This window comes from Cryptococcus neoformans, chromosome 14, assembly GCF_000149385.1.
Source record: "Cryptococcus neoformans var. neoformans B-3501A chromosome 14, whole genome shotgun sequence".
NCBI lineage: Eukaryota > Fungi > Basidiomycota > Tremellomycetes > Tremellales > Cryptococcaceae > Cryptococcus > Cryptococcus deneoformans.
In genome coordinates, this window is record NC_009190.1 from 209,914 (window position 1) to 227,875 (window position 17,962).

The 17,962-nt window shown below is 47.6% G+C and overlaps 5 protein-coding genes across 5 annotated transcripts in view; all 5 read right to left on the reverse strand.

Moving 5' to 3' along the window:
- Positions 1–191: 191 nt before the first annotated feature.
- Positions 192–3,226, reverse strand: CNBN0630 (hypothetical protein; the record flags this gene model as incomplete). Its single annotated transcript, XM_766790.1, has 12 exons — positions 192–569; positions 623–798; positions 850–1,069; positions 1,126–1,227; positions 1,280–1,544; positions 1,596–1,685; positions 1,736–1,805; positions 1,855–1,954; positions 2,007–2,410; positions 2,461–2,529; positions 2,586–2,719; positions 2,775–3,226. 12 exons carry the CDS (start codon positions 3,224–3,226, stop codon positions 192–194), a joined length of 2,460 nt encoding a protein of 819 aa, XP_771883.1.
- A 392-nt stretch (positions 3,227–3,618) lies between these two features.
- CNBN0640 (hypothetical protein) lies at positions 3,619–5,381 on the reverse strand (the record flags this gene model as incomplete). The annotated part of the gene is made up of 10 exons (XM_766791.1): positions 3,619–3,703; positions 3,765–3,794; positions 3,849–3,903; positions 3,960–4,168; positions 4,224–4,453; positions 4,503–4,591; positions 4,648–4,742; positions 4,785–4,827; positions 4,906–4,927; positions 4,980–5,381. 10 exons carry the CDS (start codon positions 5,379–5,381, stop codon positions 3,619–3,621), a joined length of 1,260 nt encoding a protein of 419 aa, XP_771884.1.
- A 1,591-nt stretch (positions 5,382–6,972) lies between these two features.
- CNBN0650 (hypothetical protein) lies at positions 6,973–8,532 on the reverse strand (the record flags this gene model as incomplete). The annotated part of the gene is made up of 4 exons (XM_766792.1): positions 6,973–7,357; positions 7,406–7,536; positions 7,588–8,150; positions 8,202–8,532. 4 exons carry the CDS (start codon positions 8,530–8,532, stop codon positions 6,973–6,975), a joined length of 1,410 nt encoding a protein of 469 aa, XP_771885.1.
- Positions 8,533–10,522: 1,990 nt separating this feature from the next.
- On the reverse strand, positions 10,523–15,718 carry CNBN0660 (hypothetical protein; the record flags this gene model as incomplete). The annotated part of the gene is made up of 18 exons (XM_766793.1): positions 10,523–10,559; positions 10,613–10,938; positions 10,994–11,064; positions 11,117–11,581; positions 11,636–11,871; positions 11,923–12,241; positions 12,294–12,612; positions 12,668–12,748; positions 12,803–13,047; positions 13,108–13,386; positions 13,442–13,885; positions 13,939–14,315; positions 14,368–14,432; positions 14,486–14,572; positions 14,622–14,806; positions 14,868–15,070; positions 15,132–15,367; positions 15,431–15,718. 18 exons carry the CDS (start codon positions 15,716–15,718, stop codon positions 10,523–10,525), a joined length of 4,263 nt encoding a protein of 1,420 aa, XP_771886.1.
- Positions 15,719–17,038: 1,320 nt separating this feature from the next.
- The window catches only part of CNBN0670 (hypothetical protein), a gene marked incomplete at both ends in the record, with an annotated part of 2,726 nt that continues 1,802 nt past the window's right edge, over positions 17,039–17,962 (reverse strand). Inside the window, 3 exons of the mRNA XM_766794.1 lie at positions 17,039–17,069; positions 17,136–17,629; positions 17,680–17,962. The exon at positions 17,680–17,962 is cut by the window's right edge and continues 10 nt beyond it. Of these exons, the coding sequence (XP_771887.1) occupies positions 17,039–17,069; positions 17,136–17,629; positions 17,680–17,962 (808 nt within the window). The remainder of the gene's footprint in view (positions 17,070–17,135; positions 17,630–17,679) is intronic.

Here is a 17,962-nt window from a genome sequence, read left to right on the forward strand (position 1 = left end):
GAATGAAACAAAGACGCGGATATGTGGAAACATGGCAGTAATGGCATAGTTGCATCGTATCATACAAGGCGCACACTATATGAATGGCAAGGAGAAAGAAGACAGATTGGTACTACGCAGCCTATGCCGCCCGAACGAACATTCCTTTACACAAAAGCATCATCGAAAACCGGTCCATGGGGTTTTTCCCATCAAAACATCTCGTCGTCGTCACTCGCCACCTCCGCCAAATCGAAATGACTTTCCTCCCTCACCATGTCACTCCCCAACCCACTTACACCCTGTCCTCGTCCATTCGTCGTCAGGCTCCCAAATTTATTATTGAAATCTGCGAGATCCATTTGACTGAAAGTCGCTCGCATCTTGGATGCGGAGAGGGTAAGCGTGTTTTTTACTTGATTAGAAGGAGAGGGTGCAAAATCGTCGTTGGATACAACAAGAGAGCCCAAGGGTTGACTGGAATTTGTAGAAAGGTCGAGTGACGATCGAGATTGGGCGTCAGCTGGTGCGAGTGCAGTATTGATCCATTCAATGATCTGAGAGACCTTGGCTTCCGCATCGGCGCATCGCTACAAGATCAAATGAGCAGATGTTTGGCAAGCAACTTAGTGAATCAACTTACCGCTTGCAATTGTTTGTTCTCGGCCGTCAAAAACCTGACGTTCTCGTCCAACCTGTGCGCCCAAATCTTCTTGCTATCCAATTGATTTTCTAAAGTCTTCATTTTGCCGATGTACTCCTTCTCTACGTCTTCACGCACCTTTCGAGATGGTTCTCGAAGATGTCGCTCGTAATCATCTAATCACATTCAACAACTAATCGCAGACAGTTTCAGGATAATTCACTCACCAGCGATGAGTTTCAACTCGCTATTTTCATTTCTTAGTTGGATGATCTGGGCATTAGGTTCTAATGGTCTAGTAGCTAGTTCTGCACGGAGACGGGCAACTTCATCTTCCAGTTCGGCTCGACAGAGTTGTTCGGCGTGAAGCTCTTCTTGTAGTTCGGCAGTGGATCGGTCGTAATCAAGCTTGGGGTACTTCATCTTAGCGGGGCTTGGGGGAGGCATCTTTCAGGACCATATTAGCTTGACGAGATAGTGGGTCAGAAAAGCAGACGACTCACATAGGCCTGATCTCCAGGATTGGGTGATTTGACATTTACAGAGGTTAAGATCATACTCCTCAGCTCGTTTAATCTTTTTTCCATAGCTTCGTTCTTTTCCTTCTGCTCATTTTGTTAGCTTACAGAACTCTGGAATCTGTACTACGTTACTCACCTCGCTCTTCGACCCAATTGTTCCCCCACCAGCCTCCTTGGCCCTCAGCTGAGCTTTGAGCTCGGCAATCTCATTCTGGTACTGTTGAATTAAAGCGTGAGGATCCACAATCTCCTTTTTCTGAGCCTTGAGAACAACTCGTTTAAGGCCCTGGGCAAACGCCAAAGTCGAAATGGATTCGGCAAGGTTGAGAGCCGAAGGGGATACAGTACAGATGACGGAAATGAGGGCATCACCAGACAATGAGTTTTGGAGTAATCGTGTGCTGTATAGGAAGTCAAAATTGGAACTGTGAAGTTGTTGCCATAAAGCTTACAGTTTGCTATCCCTGTAGGGAACGTGAGTAACGTTTCGCTTAGAGGCTAAGTCCGCTAATTTCGAGATGACCAGCTTGAGGGTCAAAAGACTAGTTCAGACGTGAGAAGAATATCCATAGCTAACCAATTTTAGTCTTACGATTGGTTGATATGTTTACCCTCAGCGTTTCTCTCCTTGGAAGAAGTATGTTTTTCCGAACCAGCCAAATCTAGGCCCTTGGTCAGTCTTTGCGCTTTTTTACAGTTGCTGCCACGTACCGATGATGGACAATGTACTGATTCGAGTAGTTTTATCATTTCGTCCAGGCGTTTTTGGAACCTCATCCCCACTCAAGCTCCTGGCACGAGACTCAATTGTCTGCGTTCCTCTACTCAGCTTCCGTTATGCGGCTGATAAAAAAAAAACGTACAATTCGGAAGACGCAATGACTTCGCGAACTCCTCGAGTTCCAGTCTGTAGCACCCACTCTTCTCTTCTCCTCACCCGACCTCAACAGTCTTCGCACCTCATCTTCAGTTCTCACAGCTGCCTCTGTCAACCCATTAATGGTAATTCCTTTCTTGGTCTCACTCAAATGGAGCTCATGGCCGTGGTTGGGGTGGAGAAGATCGAAGATCGTCTCGTTGTAAAGTTCGATGTAAGATGCTCGGAGGAGGTACTCTCTATCGGGTGTGGAGCGGATTTGTGCAAAAAGATCAGAAATGGCTAGAGGAATGATACCGGGTTCCGATGAAGACCCAGTAAGGGTGTGCGTTTTACCGGAAGCTGTCTGACCATAAGCGAAAATGACGGCGTTGTAACCCTCCATAGCAGCTGAAACATCCTTGCGTCAGTCGATACTACGGATATGCGTGTCAACCTACATCGGACATGTGTCCTGGCTGAGGTTCCATAAGTCTTGGCATTATCACAATGGGGCGGAAGTATCCGGTCTTGATCTACTCGTCAGCTTGAAAGAGAGTAAGGATGAGCGAGCCACACAACTCACCAAACAGCCAATCACGGTCCTCTCGACTACCCTCGGTCCCTTTTGCCAACTTGAGAGCATGTTGATCGTGCTCTGGCATTGTCCATACGCATCTGGAATCCATTCTCAGCTCCATAGAATTTGGAGGCCGTACTCTGCGAGAGATATTAGTAGCCATTTGATCGGTGACAATTGAGCCCTAGCACGTACCGGATGGACACCTGTACAGCCTCGGTTTCTGCAAGATCCTCCTCATAATTGTCATATGAAGGAATTGTAGAATCCGCGTCCATAGGGGCACTCATCCAATCATCCACAAAAGGCTCCGGCTCTTTGCGCTCCGGTTGTTTGGTCACTAGCTTGATTGACGGAGTTGTCCCAGGACCCGCACCAGGCAATCTCGCACCCAGAGGCTTCACAAGGACCCTCGACCTGGCTTCTGGTGTAGTCGAGCTCTTGATTTTGACCTTCACTGAACTGTGCCCGTCCTTGGGAGAAAGACCTTGAGGAAGGGGAAGGACGTCGTGGGTATTGGAGTTGTGAGAACTGAGAGGGTATGGTTTGCTGGTTGTAGAAGGTGTTTTGGGGCCAAAAATGGCCCTGGCTCTAGACACAGGTTTGGGAGTCGCTTGAGGCCCCCTAAATCTGCTGTGAGGATCCATTATAATCAGTTATTGGAGAGGAATGCGAATTCAAGAAGAGTTGGTGATTTTGATCCACTGTTTGTGTCGTTCGCTGAAGTTAGTCGCGCGTCTCTGCCTACTCGTACACTGCATTTGATGCCGCATCTGATTACATAATCAATGACTCGCACTCGTTTTGGACTTGCTAATAACAAGGCGACCATCGATTGAACGAACTACCGAAATTCCAAAGTGCGGTGCATTTGGTTTCAAAAGTTTAATAAATATTGCAAGCCAAGTATACATGATCAATCCCTACGATACATCCAAATTGTCCGTTAAATTCAAAAGCCAATGAAGTATGAAAACAGTTCTCAAATGCTTCCTTCGTTTCCCGGCCACCCAGCCTTTTGTCACCCTTTTCCGTACAATCAATTACAAGTTGGAATTGTAATGTTCTTCAATTCTCTGTCAAAGTCGAACAGTCCCCACCAAGGTTCAACACCACCATAGATCCTAATAGCTGATATCAGCCTGCTGTTCATGTCATCGTGTCGGATGAGGAGAGAATACTTACTCTTTCCAAGGTTCGTCAAATGCCTCAAAACTTGTGAGTCCCATCAGCATTCGCCTCATCCCAAGCGCTTGCTAATAAACTTACTAGAAGTATTGGGTACCATTGGCATTCGCCTGACAAACGAAAGTATCAAGGAAAGCTACCGTCCATAGTCAGCTCCTGACGCGAGCCATCCATTACCTAAGCCCGACTCACTTTGAAGATTTGCTACGCTAGCATCACCTTGAGGGCTGCCCGCACCATCGTTAGACTCGGACGAGCTCGAGCTGTTTGTAGGCCAGCCAGTCTCGGCGATATACATCGTGGGGTTGTTAGTGGCTTCTGCAGCGACTTCGACATCGAATTCTTGGAAAAACTCATACGTCCATGTGGCAGCATCATCGATAGCAAGAGAACCAAACCATCTACCGGATGTCAGATTGGTATGCCTTTGATGTTTATATCCCCCTTAGGACTCACGGATGAACGTTCGCCATGAAAAAGTCAACGCTTTCACCTAGCGATTTGCTCATGACCGCCCCCGCATCAGAAGTACCGATGGGTAGCTGCTTACTCAATCCTAAAGCCTGAATAGTGCTGTTGACTTCGGTAATCTTATCGGCAATAGTTGCAAGGGCCGATTTATATGCCGAAGAGGTGGTGGAATCACTACCGGCGGTGTTGAGGATATATTCATTACCGACGGTAATCTTGTTCGGCGTCAGCGATTGCGATAGATACCTGTTGCAGTTTACTCACTCCTTCTACCATGTCGACTCCATAGGTTTGGAGAGCGTCGACAACAGCTTCCAATTGGTTCTCGTAGGCTGTCTCATTAGAATCGATATCTACCCGGATCTATAAGCTTCTTTTCAAGTTTCATAATGCTTCATTAGAAACTTACAAATGGCAGGCCAAATGGTCATGTTAACCTTTGTGTCTTGGATAGCTTGCATTACTAAAGCAGTTTGGTTACAATTGGCCCCGTACAAGCGCAGCCTGTTGCGGTGTTAGCGCAGCTTATAGAATAATATAAATTACCCTGGCATACCTAGTGGTAAGTTGTGACAAAAGCTGTAATGAGCTTTGATTAGTTCTGTGCTATAATACTTGAAATATCAACGGACCTGAATATCTTTGGTGACGTTATTTTGCGTCGCACCGCAGTCGGGCAATTGAACATCCTAATATTGGTGTTACGATATGCGTTTCTAAAGAAAAAAGGCGGCGACTCACATTGGGAGTGTAAGCAAAACCCCAAAATACTTGGTGAAGTCGACTATCCTTCTCAAATGTACTAGGGTCGCTTCCGACAGTTAATGTACCATTGCCGCTGGATGAAGTGCCGTTCGAGCTGCTATTGCTACTATTGTCGTCGTCATTCTTGTTGACTTGGCTAACGACCACTCCAACAACGATACCGACGACTGCAGCTACAGCCAAGATGATACCACCAATGATGAACCATCTCTTTCTGGACCTTGCCTTCTGCTGAGCGGCAACGTCCTCAAAAGAGGTTGTGGGTTCATTGGAGATGGGGTAGTAGTTTTCGGAAGGGATGGGCAAATGGGCAGAAGGGTTAGTGTATTCTCTCTGGAAAGTAGCAGCTGGCTGAGGAACTTGTGTCATGAGCGGCATAGTTGTGCCACTTGCGTCCGCGGCCGCGGAAGGATCGGCATAGCTTGGGGTAGAAAGACTCCCGGAGTTAAGAGACGATGCGCGAGGGGGGGAGTTGGGCATGGAGAGACGTTGAGGCTAAATATTAATTAGCTTTGACCATAGCCTAAATCGGAAGAGCTTACTGTTGGATAACGAGAGTCATTAAGGTCATATCCTGTCAAGACAAGTGGTATAATGAGCGACAATGGCCAGCAGAGCACAAAGGGTAAAAGAAGGCAAGAAATGAGCAACAAAAGGACGCATTCAAGATTTTAATAAACCGGAAGAGCATATATTCAGCTATACACAGCTAGATGTTTTGTGTGCGGTATGGAGGTCGTGAAGGCGATACACCCAATACCAAGGGAAGACGCCCAAGAACCAAGAAAAAGATGGGCGTTACACATCAAAAGCTGATCACGCTTTCTTTGCGCCTCAAGGTATACACGTCGACCTCCATCTCTCATTTTCAAAATGATCTGGACGATGAGACATAATAAACCAAAAACCTACCGATGAAACTGTTCCCAACAGATCCCATGCCTGGTACCGGAGTATAATTCTGTTGTCGAGCCATTTCCTTTTGCCGGCTCAAGAAGTCAAATCAGTAGTAATTATCAAGAAGGATATATGCCCAGCGGAAGGGCTGAAAAGATTATAGAAGGAGATATGTGAATGAGTTGATTTGTGTTCAGCTCGAGGATCTGAATCGGCAAATGAGGCTGAACGCTGACCGCAGGACCGCGGGAACGTGTCGCCCTTGGTATGCATATTTGCCCTGCCGCATCAGTTTTGCATCCTGACTGTCTGCTTATTTGCACCTTACAAGCTCCACATATGCCTATGCATGGTTGGTTCTGAATAGCAATAATAATCGCAGAGACATGAGAAGATTTTCCGAGCGGCAAAAGCAGTTTGCCAAGTATAGCTACGCTGTGCTATAGATACGTCGACCGACGGCACAGCCCCTTCTGTGTAAACCGTGACTTTTCCAGGGTGGCAAAATGTCCGAGCATCACTCACTCAAAGACAGTCGCGTCGTCCATCCAATGCGTCACCTCATTCAGTTCAGGAAACGACGTCCAAGGCACCCGTTTCCGACTGAAAAAAGAGGAACTCGTCGAAATTGCATGATTATAAAAACTACGTGTTAAACTGCCGGGTATAGCATCAGAGATAGAGTGTAATACTATCCTACACACCATGCTGCACAAATATACAACACCACCAGCCATCGATCCTCCATTCTCTTGGTCTTTTCTCAATTATTAGAATCCTTTCTCTCCACCCCCGTTCTCGGAGAAGTTTCGGGAAAACACCTCACAGCAAACTTTTATACGAAAAAGGTCACGAAACCTCCACTCCCACCTCCGCCTATCTTGTTCATCCTGCGAGCTCGATAAAGGTTGAACCTGAACTTACGCGAATCCCGAAACTAGTCACAGTTTACAGTTCAAGTCTACAAGCCCGTCACCAGCTCGCAGTTCCAGGATAATCCAAACGACCACTAAGATAATTCACCTTTTTGCAGTGACCCTCAACAGTTTCTCCTTTTTTCTCTTCTATTACATTATCTGCGCTCTACCGGCTCCTCCGCCTCTACATCGTCGCACAACCTACGCCTGAAAGCTACCCTATCATAATTAAGAACCTGATGCTGGTATGCATGATCCGTCTGAGGATGCGCAGGTCCATTCATACCATTGAAATAGGACGGGTATGATTCACATCCGTCCAGATTGTAGATATGGATTGAAGGTGCAGGGTCAGGCTGCCAATGGGAGAAGCAATGCCCGGAAGAGAACCCTGAGGAATGCATTTGGATGTTCATGGGCTCGGGCACGTATGTCGGACCAGGGCTAAAGGAGGTTGTCGGTGGAGGGGGATAGGAAGTGCTGGACGTGAAGGTTTGAAGGTCAGTCTGAATGGACGATGGAGTAAGGGGACCAAAAGAGCTGTACGTTATCAGCATCTGCCCTCTTCTCAGGTCTAATAATACACACTGAACGGAACCATCTTGACAGTTTGCAGCATCCGTATTCATAAGAAGCCATGCTGGGTACGAGCTGTTGAGCTGTTGGGGCTCTGTGACTGTCGGGAGGGGGCTACTTCTACCCATACCATTCGCCCACACCTGAAGAGAACTTCAGCACTTTGGCTTCACGGCCTCTGACAATAAACTCACGCCTGAATTTTGCCCAGGCCAATCGCCGCCAACGCTTCTGTCCCGACTGGTTTCTCTATTTCTACCCATACTCTGAGTATCCAAGAGACCCATCGATGCCTGTGACGAGTTCGTATAGCAGTTGGACTTGAACGTTACACCCAGCATGGTGGTGTGAGGCTCGCTTGCCCTCCTTCTGGTTATGTCGTCACTCATCCGGATCCCCGAATAGTCACTTGCCGTGGCCAAGACACTGCTTGTAGGCGTATCAGGTCCACCCCACGACTGTGTTCTCGTCATACCTGTGCCATAGCTCTCCATTGGCCCAATGATGCCTAATGTAGACTGAGTGAATGAAGAAGGCATAGAACCTCTTCTGTCATACAGGCCAACATGATTGGTTTGTTGCACAGGAAATGGAGGTTTTGTGGCGCGATGTGAAGAGGGTGGGATGGGAATCTGAGGTGGGTAGATGATAGGAGCTGATAAACCGGTGAAGCTGCTGGAAGGAGGAGGGTGAATAGCGTTTGTCTTGCCAGTAAGCCAGGATGGCGCACCACGGCATCTCTCCATAATTCTTTTTTCTGCTTATTATCTTGAGCATTATGTCCCACGCCGGCATGACAGAAACTTACCTTTATTCTCTCCCCGTCTTCGGTTACTTCTCTCACCTTCGCGGGCAGGAGCACCTTTTGATCTGCGTCTTTTTTTGAATGCCAATCCACTGGTTGCCTTGGTGCGAGGCGATACATTGCCCACGGACGAAGGCCCCGGAGAACTCGTCTGCGCTTGCTGAGGGGCTTGTCCAGACCCCTCTTTGTCTAGCCGCTTATCATCAGCCACAGGAGGGAAAGAGTACTCCCACAACGGCTTCAACCACGTGTCGTCTTGTTCTCTTGCTGACGTTGAAGCGGACGGCTGCTCCTGGGGGAGAATTGGTACTGCTGCCACGGGAGACAGGGACATGCTTGAGTGAAACAATACGAGGCGAGAAGTGCACGATTTTCAAAGGTGGAAAGGAGGGCTAACAGACTAATCAAACGAAACGGTGAGGATTTCCGGTAGCGATAGTGATGGAAAGAAGGAGCGCCGGCACCTCGACTGCGCCTGCCTCTTCATATATATTCTGGCGCACCTCTTCAACTTTTCGCTCGATCCACGATTCACCACCAGCACCAGAATCAAGATCCCACATCACCCGCCCCCTTTCTTATTCGGCTCAGCTTCCACTCCCAGGCACTCACTTTCTCCGTCTGAGACAAGCGCTTTTGAACAGTACCCGCTAAGTGGAGCTTGGCACACTCCCCGCATCAATCGTGGGCGCGGTTGTGACTTGTAACTTGTTCAGTTCCTGGCTCGCAACGGATGGCAGATGCTCACTCCATCACCATCTACACATCAGTGAAACATAGACTTTCTCACATAGACAGACTTGCATCCGTTGCTGGCGCTATGCGCGCTAACGTAGCCCTAAGCTCCTAGGGCTGTCACCGCCGTTTCAACTCTCCCCTCCCTCTCCATGTCACCCGACACGATCCCTCGGCTCTCCGAGATAGGGTGATTAATTATAGGAGAGATCAGGGATGAAGCAGTGATTGGTTACTCTTTGTGGTTATTGATGCGTTCTATATCCATAAATTTTCTGATTGTTTGTGTATGATTGGAATGGGTCGTGCCGCGCTATGGGCGTTAATGGGCCACATCCAAGACGTTTGGCACGGCGAGACCAAGGCGCCAGTCAGACGGTCGTTCCGTGACGTCTGAAAAGGCCTGGCAAAGGATGGGTTCATTTCTACCGGGTGCCGCAAGTTTCAGAAGAGTAAAACATCTGCAATTATGGAACAGCTGTGTAGTCAACTGCCGCGTATCGCTGATGTCGGCGTATGCATTCGTTTGAAGCTCGATTTCAAAGGTTGGACGCTTAAGTCAGCGCTGCATCATCGACTTGTGAGACTGTAGCATATTCTGACTTGAATCTGCGTTTAGTGTGGTCGAACAGCTGTAACAGAGTTGGTACAAATTGCTGATTAATTTCGGGAGGGCGTACTAACTGATGCTGATGTTATTAGCGCTGGTGGAAGATTTAAGTGGGTGATGAAGCCGATAGCGTAGAATTTGATCACATGGCTCTGTGCACTCTGCCCATCATCAAGAGATAACAGGATGCGCTGTGTGGCGTGCGCTAAAGACAGATTGGCTGATGGTGGCTGGTGTTGATGAAGTGATGGCTGATGCTGGGGACCGTGCTCTTTTTAAAGCGTGTTTTTGATGGCGCCGTTTTGATGGCGACGTTGATCTAATATATCAACTTTTCTTTTTCACGTTGCCACCAGCCAAACCGATTGTTCTGTTGTGAACATCGAAGTGATGACGTGGGATGGAAAACGTTGAGGATTGATGAGCTCCCCGATGTTTGGCCCAGCGATGTACGTGTCTATTCCGTATGGCAGAATCAGGAAAAGTCAATCTATAATGGCCTTCCAGAAAGCGCTCGCAAAAATGGATATGGACACTCGTCACAGTTCTTGACAAACAGAATGACGTGATGAAATTGGATAACGTACGGATCTGCTATTTTTTGGGACAGTGGGTCTCTGACGCCTTCATTTTGCCCAAACACACCAAACCCGCAAGTCATAAGGTCCCGTTAATTTTTACGAAATCCGCGAGTCAAACGCGGAGGATGAATCTCGTCGAGATTCGTCGCGACGGAACCAATTTTGTATGACGAGTTTCTGAAAAGCGGCTCAAAAAACGGCTGTCGGCCAAGCCCTTAGTGCGATTAGTTTCTTTAGAGCCAACACAAAAAGATGGCATTTGGCATTAATCCATGTGTCTTGGATGTTTTGCAAGTATGATCTGCTGACGACCTATAATCTAAAAAACTGGACTGTGTACAAAAAATCAAAAGGGAAAAAAATGCTCATTAACATACTTGTAATCGGACGCAAAACGCTTAGCTCTTCTTGTACAATGGCCTGATTTTGACCAACCTATTCAGAACATGTTAACGACCAGGACTTGTCCAATGTTAATCGAAACTCACCAAGTGAATAGGTAGCAGAAGAAAATGTTCGACAAGCACCAGATAATGGTGATGGCCCAATCTCTCCACTTGGTACCGAGCGAGTAACCCATCTCCTGGATGTAATCGTACCCTGTACTACTAGTGCAATATTGGCAGCTGGTGGTAGAGTTGCCATCGACGAGGTAACCAGAGGTAGTTGCGAGGTAGTTGGCAGCATAGTCGTAACAGGTCTGACCAGGGGGTGGGTAGAAGGTGACGAGGTCTTCCTCGATACAATTGAGCGTGAGATCGCCCAAGGAGGCGGTCATCATCGCGCCGTAAAGGTATCGAAGAGGCGACAGCCACTGCGATCAGAGCATTAGGGACTGGAAATCATCAAAGGAGACATATTCGACTTACACTGAAAAAGTAATGGAATGGGGAAGGAAGACCAGAGTAGAAGACCAAGGCCCAAGACAGACAGTTGAGCACTACGAAATAAGATAAGCTCCAGTCCTTTTGGGAAATGATATGCTTGCTCACAATTCCAAACCAAAGACAGAATGTAAGGCAACGACAGTCGGTTGGGTGAAACAGCACCTAGCAAGACTCCGAAAGAACCGTTCAAAATGGCGCAACTGAGGAAACACAGCCATATTAGAACACCATCTGCTCGAGTACCGATCAAGTCGATTGTCCAGTAGAAGCAGAAGAAGAGTATATTCCAGCCGACAAAGAGTACAGGTATAGATACGATGAGAAGGGAGGTCACAAGAGCTTGCCAAGAGTAAATGCCCAATCTCTCTCGTGCAAGGAACATGTCCAACTTTGCCAGATAGTTGATACCGATATCCATGGCGATACCAGGCAATCCCTGGATGGCGACGAGGATACCCAGAGAGGCGGCAGACATGTTGTTGGGAGAGTGATCAATCTTGAACCAGTAGAAACCGACAAAGAGACCGAAGAAGATGAGAATGGCAAGCTGAGTGGTCCAGAAAGAGCCATCTATGGTAGGAATGGTTAACGTGTGTTTGCGCACATGAGGTAACATCCACTTACCTCGCCATTGAGCTCTGAAGTTTCTAATAATAAGTTCCTTAGACTGAGTCATAAAAGACGAAGCATAAGCATCACTGCCACTCTTCTGTTGGGTCTCTGTAATAGCCTTCTCGGGGTCGACAGCTAAGTTGTTGCGAGACGTGAACTCGTTTATCTTGCGCTGGACCTCAGCAGCCTCGGCGCTTTCTTTCCACAGACCAGGCCAATCAATGGTAGTACCACCAACAGGAGCGACGCTAAAAGTTTGATGAGCGATGGTTCAAAAACAAGGAGTGAATGACGCTTACGTTCCCAAGATGAACTCTGCAGGGTTGGCCTCAGGAGGGCAGTAGGCGCCACGGTCTCCGAAGTACTTGACAACAGTCTCGGCATTCTCGCCAGTCTCTCCAACGTAGACAGTATGACCACCGGGCGCAAGAAGAACTACAGAGTCAAACATCTCGAAAAGGTCACCGGAAGGCTGATGAATGGTACAAAGAACAGCGAGACCGGACGCGGCAATGCGCTTGAGGAATCGCACTATTTCATAAGAAGCTTGAGAGTCAAGGCCGGAGGTGGGTTCATCCAAGAACAGAAGGAATTCAGGGTCGGCAGCAAGCTCAACACCTAAGACGGATGTGTTTAGTTCTCGCTCCTCGACATGCAATGGTGGACTCACCAATGGTAACACGCTTGCGCTCCTCCACACCCAGACCATCTTCACCAGGTGCACCAATCAAAGCATCGGCAATGTCTTCCAACTCCAGTAATTTGATAATATTTTCGGCGAATTCCAATCGTTCCTCTCGGGTGCGGTCGTTGCTTTGTCGAAGCAAGGCGGAGAACTGAAGGCATTCACGGACGGTGGACATAGGTTCGTGGATATCGGCTTGCATGGCGAAACCGGTTTGACGGGAGAAGGATGCGTCCAGAGGCTTGCCATCGATAGTCATCTTGCCTTCCACTTTACCTGTCGTCTTACGGAGGGAGATAGTATCCTACATAGACAGACATTAGCCTGATGTATATAAAGGTTTGTAGCTTCTCGCTCACCAAGAGTGTGGTTTTGCCTGCACCTGATGCACCCATAAGTGCAGTTAAAGAGCCGCCTTTGACGTACCCGCTGATACCGTTCTGTACTTGTCATCAACAACTGTTCTTTCAAGTATAGTAGAGAAAGATACTTACAAGAAGTGGTTTATCCTTGCCTGCAACTTGCACAGTGTAGTAAACATCCTCGAAGGTGTACACTGGGACTTCGCCTCCCGAGCCCTTGGGTCCCTGGACCTTCTCCATAGCGGTCTTTCCTTCTTCGGCCTTCTCTTTAGGGTCCATAATGGCAGCCTTTCCGCCTCGCTTATAGACTTTTTGAGATGAGTCGGGGCTTTCTCGGATAAGGAGAGATGAACCGATGACAATCATGATAACGTAGCCTATAAAGTGTAGCTATTATAAGCCTGGTGGATAACATTTGGGGGAAATTATAAACATACCAACAAAGAAAGCCCACAAGATACCAACATTCCTCCATATGTGACTGGTCTGATAGCCGTAGACAAATGCAATGTAGTCCATGCCAGGAACGGTGGTAGCCCCAGGCTGGGCACCTTGAATGGAACATACTTGGTAAGCGATGTCATCGTAGCCTTCGCCGTATGGGATAAGGTCGGATACGTCGCATGACAAAACTCGTGCTCGGAACTCGTTTGCAATAAGCGCTTCGAACGCCCAAGCACAAGGAGTGGCTCTTCGTAACCACGAAATCCATCTCACTATGAGGACACTTAGGTTAGGGAATTTCAATATAAGGCGGCTGGAGATACTCACGTTGTCTGGGAGGAGGAAGAACAAATCCCGAAGCCGACAAGACAACGGAGAGAGCAAGACAACCGTACCGAATGGCGACGGACAGGTTGGGAGTCCATGAACCAATCATTCGGTACATAACCGATATGGTCTCATACATCGTGAAGATGACAAACCAGAAAGTGAAGAAGTACTTTGCTCCGACACTGAGGCCGACCATGAAGTAGAAGATTGCCGAGAAGAGGAGAGTTTGGAAGACGTAGACTGGAATATCACAGACAATCTGCGCCAAAGTGTGTGCAGCCGGGTGGTAAAAACCGAGCGCCCTGTGTTTCTTCAAGAGCGGACGGGAGTTGACAGTGGCAGGGACTTCACCAAGGGCGAAGATAGTGTAGTATAAGATACAAAAGAAAAGAGCACCAGCAATAGCGAAAGAACCAGCAGAATTGTTTGGGGGCTTGTAGCCTGACCATCAAGTGAGTGAACTTGCACGTGAGGAGGGTAAAAGTGCGACTTACAAACAGCACCGACCAACACGGCTTGCAAAACATTTGAGCCAATACGGTAGACAAAACTAGTCATATCACTTCGAGTGAGTTGCAACTGACGTTTACACAAGATGGCAACTTGTTGGGCAAAGTTGACCCGATATGCGGTGGCTTTTCCAGCACCGGGGTGCTTGGAAGATTTGACAGCGTGACGGAACTCGTCCGAGTGGTTCGCTTCGGCATGTCGCTGCTTATAATTTTGAATATCTTGCTGCAACTCCTTATATTCTTGGCTATCCAAGAAGTAGCGTTCAAATTCATCGGGTGTCTGGGGGACCTTGCCTTCGAAGCCTTCCCTCACTTGTCGTTCGTTGGGTGATGTTACAGCAGTCAAGAAATCGGGAGTACTAAAACGAAGTCAGCTATAGTTGGATAATGTCGAGATATCATCTAACCCACGTCTGACGAGGTTTTTTGTACCAGCCCATGTACTCAAAGTAGGCTTGAGCTTGGTTGGCTCGACCCTGTAAACACACTGGTTAGTTGGACATGTCTTTAAAAGCGAGACCTTGCCTACAGAGAAAATCTGTCTGCCTTCGTAGATGACAACAACGCGGTCTACACATTGCCATGCGTCCTGAGCAGTCTGATATGTGGAGATAATCTGGATGACATAAGTTAGCTTTCGTTATCAGTTGATAGAGAATACTGACGTTGACCATTCCCAAAGATTTGGAGAGTTCTCGCAAGACCTTGTAGAAGTGCAGAGCGACGGCAGAGTCCAGACCTCGGATAGGATTATCCCAGCAAGTAACAGCAGCATTAGTAGTGAGAATTTCTGCCAAAGAAACTCGCTTCCTTTCACCACCAGAAACACCGCGGACAAATTGGTTGCCGACTGTGACAGAGTTAATGAGCTAGTGCAAAGATTTGGAATGGGCTAGATAAGCTCGATTTACCTTTGGTCTTCCTTGTGTGCGGCATACCGAAGGTATCTAATATACGAGAGAAAAGGCTCTCGACATACTCAGGGCGCTTTTCCTTGTCCCCCTTTTTACGAGGTTCTTTCAAATATAGGGCAGCTTTGATTGTTTCCTCGACAGTAAGTAGAGGTTGATGTTCATCTTCCTCGGAGTTGAAAATGATCTCGCCGTCATAGAACCTAAGTAGGGGTTATTAGCAAGCCAACAGAAAAGCAATAGAAGGCAGTGGCCAAGGCTCACTTCTTAGCCTCGTGTGCAGGAATGGTAGAGTAAGATATGTCGCCCTCGATCTTGACGAACGGCTCATTGACGTTTGCGAGGGCGCGCATCAAGGTGGAACATCCAGCACCGGGGCGGCCTAGTACTAATAAAACTTCTCCCTCCTCAACGACACCAGAGAAGTTGCGGATGAGAGGTCTTGTGGGGCCAGTAGTGATTTGAAAAATCTTCTTCATGAAGGAGTAGAAGTCGAAGAACTAAGTAGAGTGCGTCAATGTTTCTATATCTTGTGCCTATATAAATTGACAAGTAGAGTTTACCTTGAAGACTGAGATATCAAGTGACTCCACATACTTTTTCCCTCCACCAGCACCGTGAACTGTAACATCTTCCCAAACGACGCCCAAGGAGTGGTAACCCGCATTTGGTAATGGAATGCTTCCAGGTTGATCAAAGATCTTGGGGTAACTAATGGGAACATCCTCAGTTTTATCGTGTTTTGCTTGCTGATATGCGTTGGTCAACTCCCCTTCGAAGGTATGAGATGATGAGGCAGGCGACTGGACAACAGTAGCTGCTCCCGGATCTTCGCTGTATGGGGACGACATGTTCGTTGAATTGGGGGGCAGGAGCCCACGATGCTCGAGTAGATATACCTCGCCATATCGCCATCAGTGTGGTCGCTGCTTACTAATCTAGTGATCGACTAAACCGAGATTGCGCTTTCAAAAGATAAATGGGCCGCAAACGCAGATGAGTTATGTCGACGCGACGACCGCAGGCTGGTATGCAAATAACCGCTTGCGGTGGCCGTTTCCTATTGGAAGCAACATACCGCAGCTAATGACTGTAGGTCGATGATTAGGAATTGTGAGACTGCATTTCGGTAATCGTCCAACGAACGAAAGATCTTTTAAGCCGCAGGCAAAAAGGGCATTCACACAGTTGACCTGGCCGAGGTCGGCCCTGCAGCCAACACTTTTTAGCAGCGGAATGTTTTTGATCTAAATTAAATGTCCGCTGCAGATTAAAAGACTGTTAAATATCCTGATGTCATGGCATTTTCAAAGGATTATCAGCTTTACTCCGCATACTCTAGATATCGAGGCAGATGAAGAGGCCTAATCTGTTGTTCTACTATCAATAGAACCCGCTGTCAGAAGCGCGATACGCAAATCTTAATCATGATCATGATTACTAGAACCGTTGGCCATTGAAGACCGGAAAATGGTATGAGAGAGCAGAGGAGGAACGATGTGTCTTCTTTTTGCTAAAGAAGAAATGATATAAAAAATTATGGTCACTACATACGCCCAGCAGCAGCGAAGAGCAACTCGCCAATTGTGAAGCTTTTGATAACCGCTGACTTCGCCATTTCCAATGTTCTGGGCCCGCCGTGATCGCAGACTTATGATACGGACCTGGTCAATTCTTGAAAACATCGAATCCGGCGCCGGCCGGGCGGCATCCTCGAGCGGGCTTCCGGCTCGTTTTTTTGCCTGTCTTAATCGGACTGATACTACGCAGAGGCTTATTCATCGCTACAGCTCTTCGCTCTTCTTCCTTATCATCGTTACAGGTCTCTGTCGTTGTTTTCTGAGGGTCTGCTCCATCAATGTCTTACTGCTGTAGATCTCATCATCAGGATATAATTAAGCCATTGCTGTGAATGATCGCCACAGTCCACGTTTGTCCAACTTTGGATGAAAGCCAGCGATGATGGTAATGTCCAAAGCTAAGACCTCAAAGTGCATGTTCTTCACAACTCGCGTCACATGCGGAGGGAAATTATTCTAATACTCGTATAGTACAACTCCCATGAAGAGCGCGATGTTATTTCCTAGCGTATTGTACATGGCAACATTGTGGACGGATCGTTCTAATATCGTTCTAATATTTTATGTTTATATTTTATGTTTATATTTATATTACATACTTCCAGATGGGAAAAGATGTTTCCTGCATATCAGAAGGCCGCACATTAGCCTACTGATAAACCAATGAACGGGTAATAACGGGACGTACCAGAAATCATCGTCATTAGCGGGGAAAAGATCTTGGAATTCCCCCGGCATAACACCCGAAATCTGACTCATATCCGGTTGTTCTCCCCCTGAAGATTGCGCGGGTACAGGGCCGACAGGGGGAGCTAGCAAGTAATGCTGCGGCTGCTGGCTCCAGAGGTGACTTTGAATGAGTTCTTGGGCACTTGAAGGCTCCCAGTTAAGAGGTCCACTGCTCCCGGTGTTGTTGGTGTTCTGAGTAAACACAGAAGTGTTCGGAATATTTTGATGATGGGTTTGGCCTGAGTTTTGATTTGTTGGATGAGGGTATGGTTTCGTCATGAAGGATGCAAGTTGCCATTCAGGAGAGATGCCGCTGAGTAAATGTCTGAGAAGCCTATGGGTATAAGCAGCCATGTCATCGCTAGAACATGATGCCTTTTCCATCGCAAATTGAAGATCGGAGAGCAGACGAATGACACGAGCTCGGTCTGCGCCACTCATAGGTTCGATATTCTGCAATGCCATCAGCCAAGAACTAACGGAACCTAAAGGGGCAGGCGTACTTTGGCCAGCCAGATAGCACTGATAGCTAATGCTGGCCAGGTCAAGTTGAAACAGTAAGGCAGATACCCATGAGGTACAAGATCATTCAGCACCACCCCTCCAATTCCCATTGCTGCATCGGCGCATTCCGTAAAAGCCATTGACAATGGTGAAGGCTCACTAGTGTCCAAGATCTGCCCCTGCGACTCGTATCTTGCGACGAATAATAAACGGTACTCGCAGATGTGGAATCGGAAGAAGGTGTCACATAGATGGAATGCTGATATCTGGAACTGAACGAAG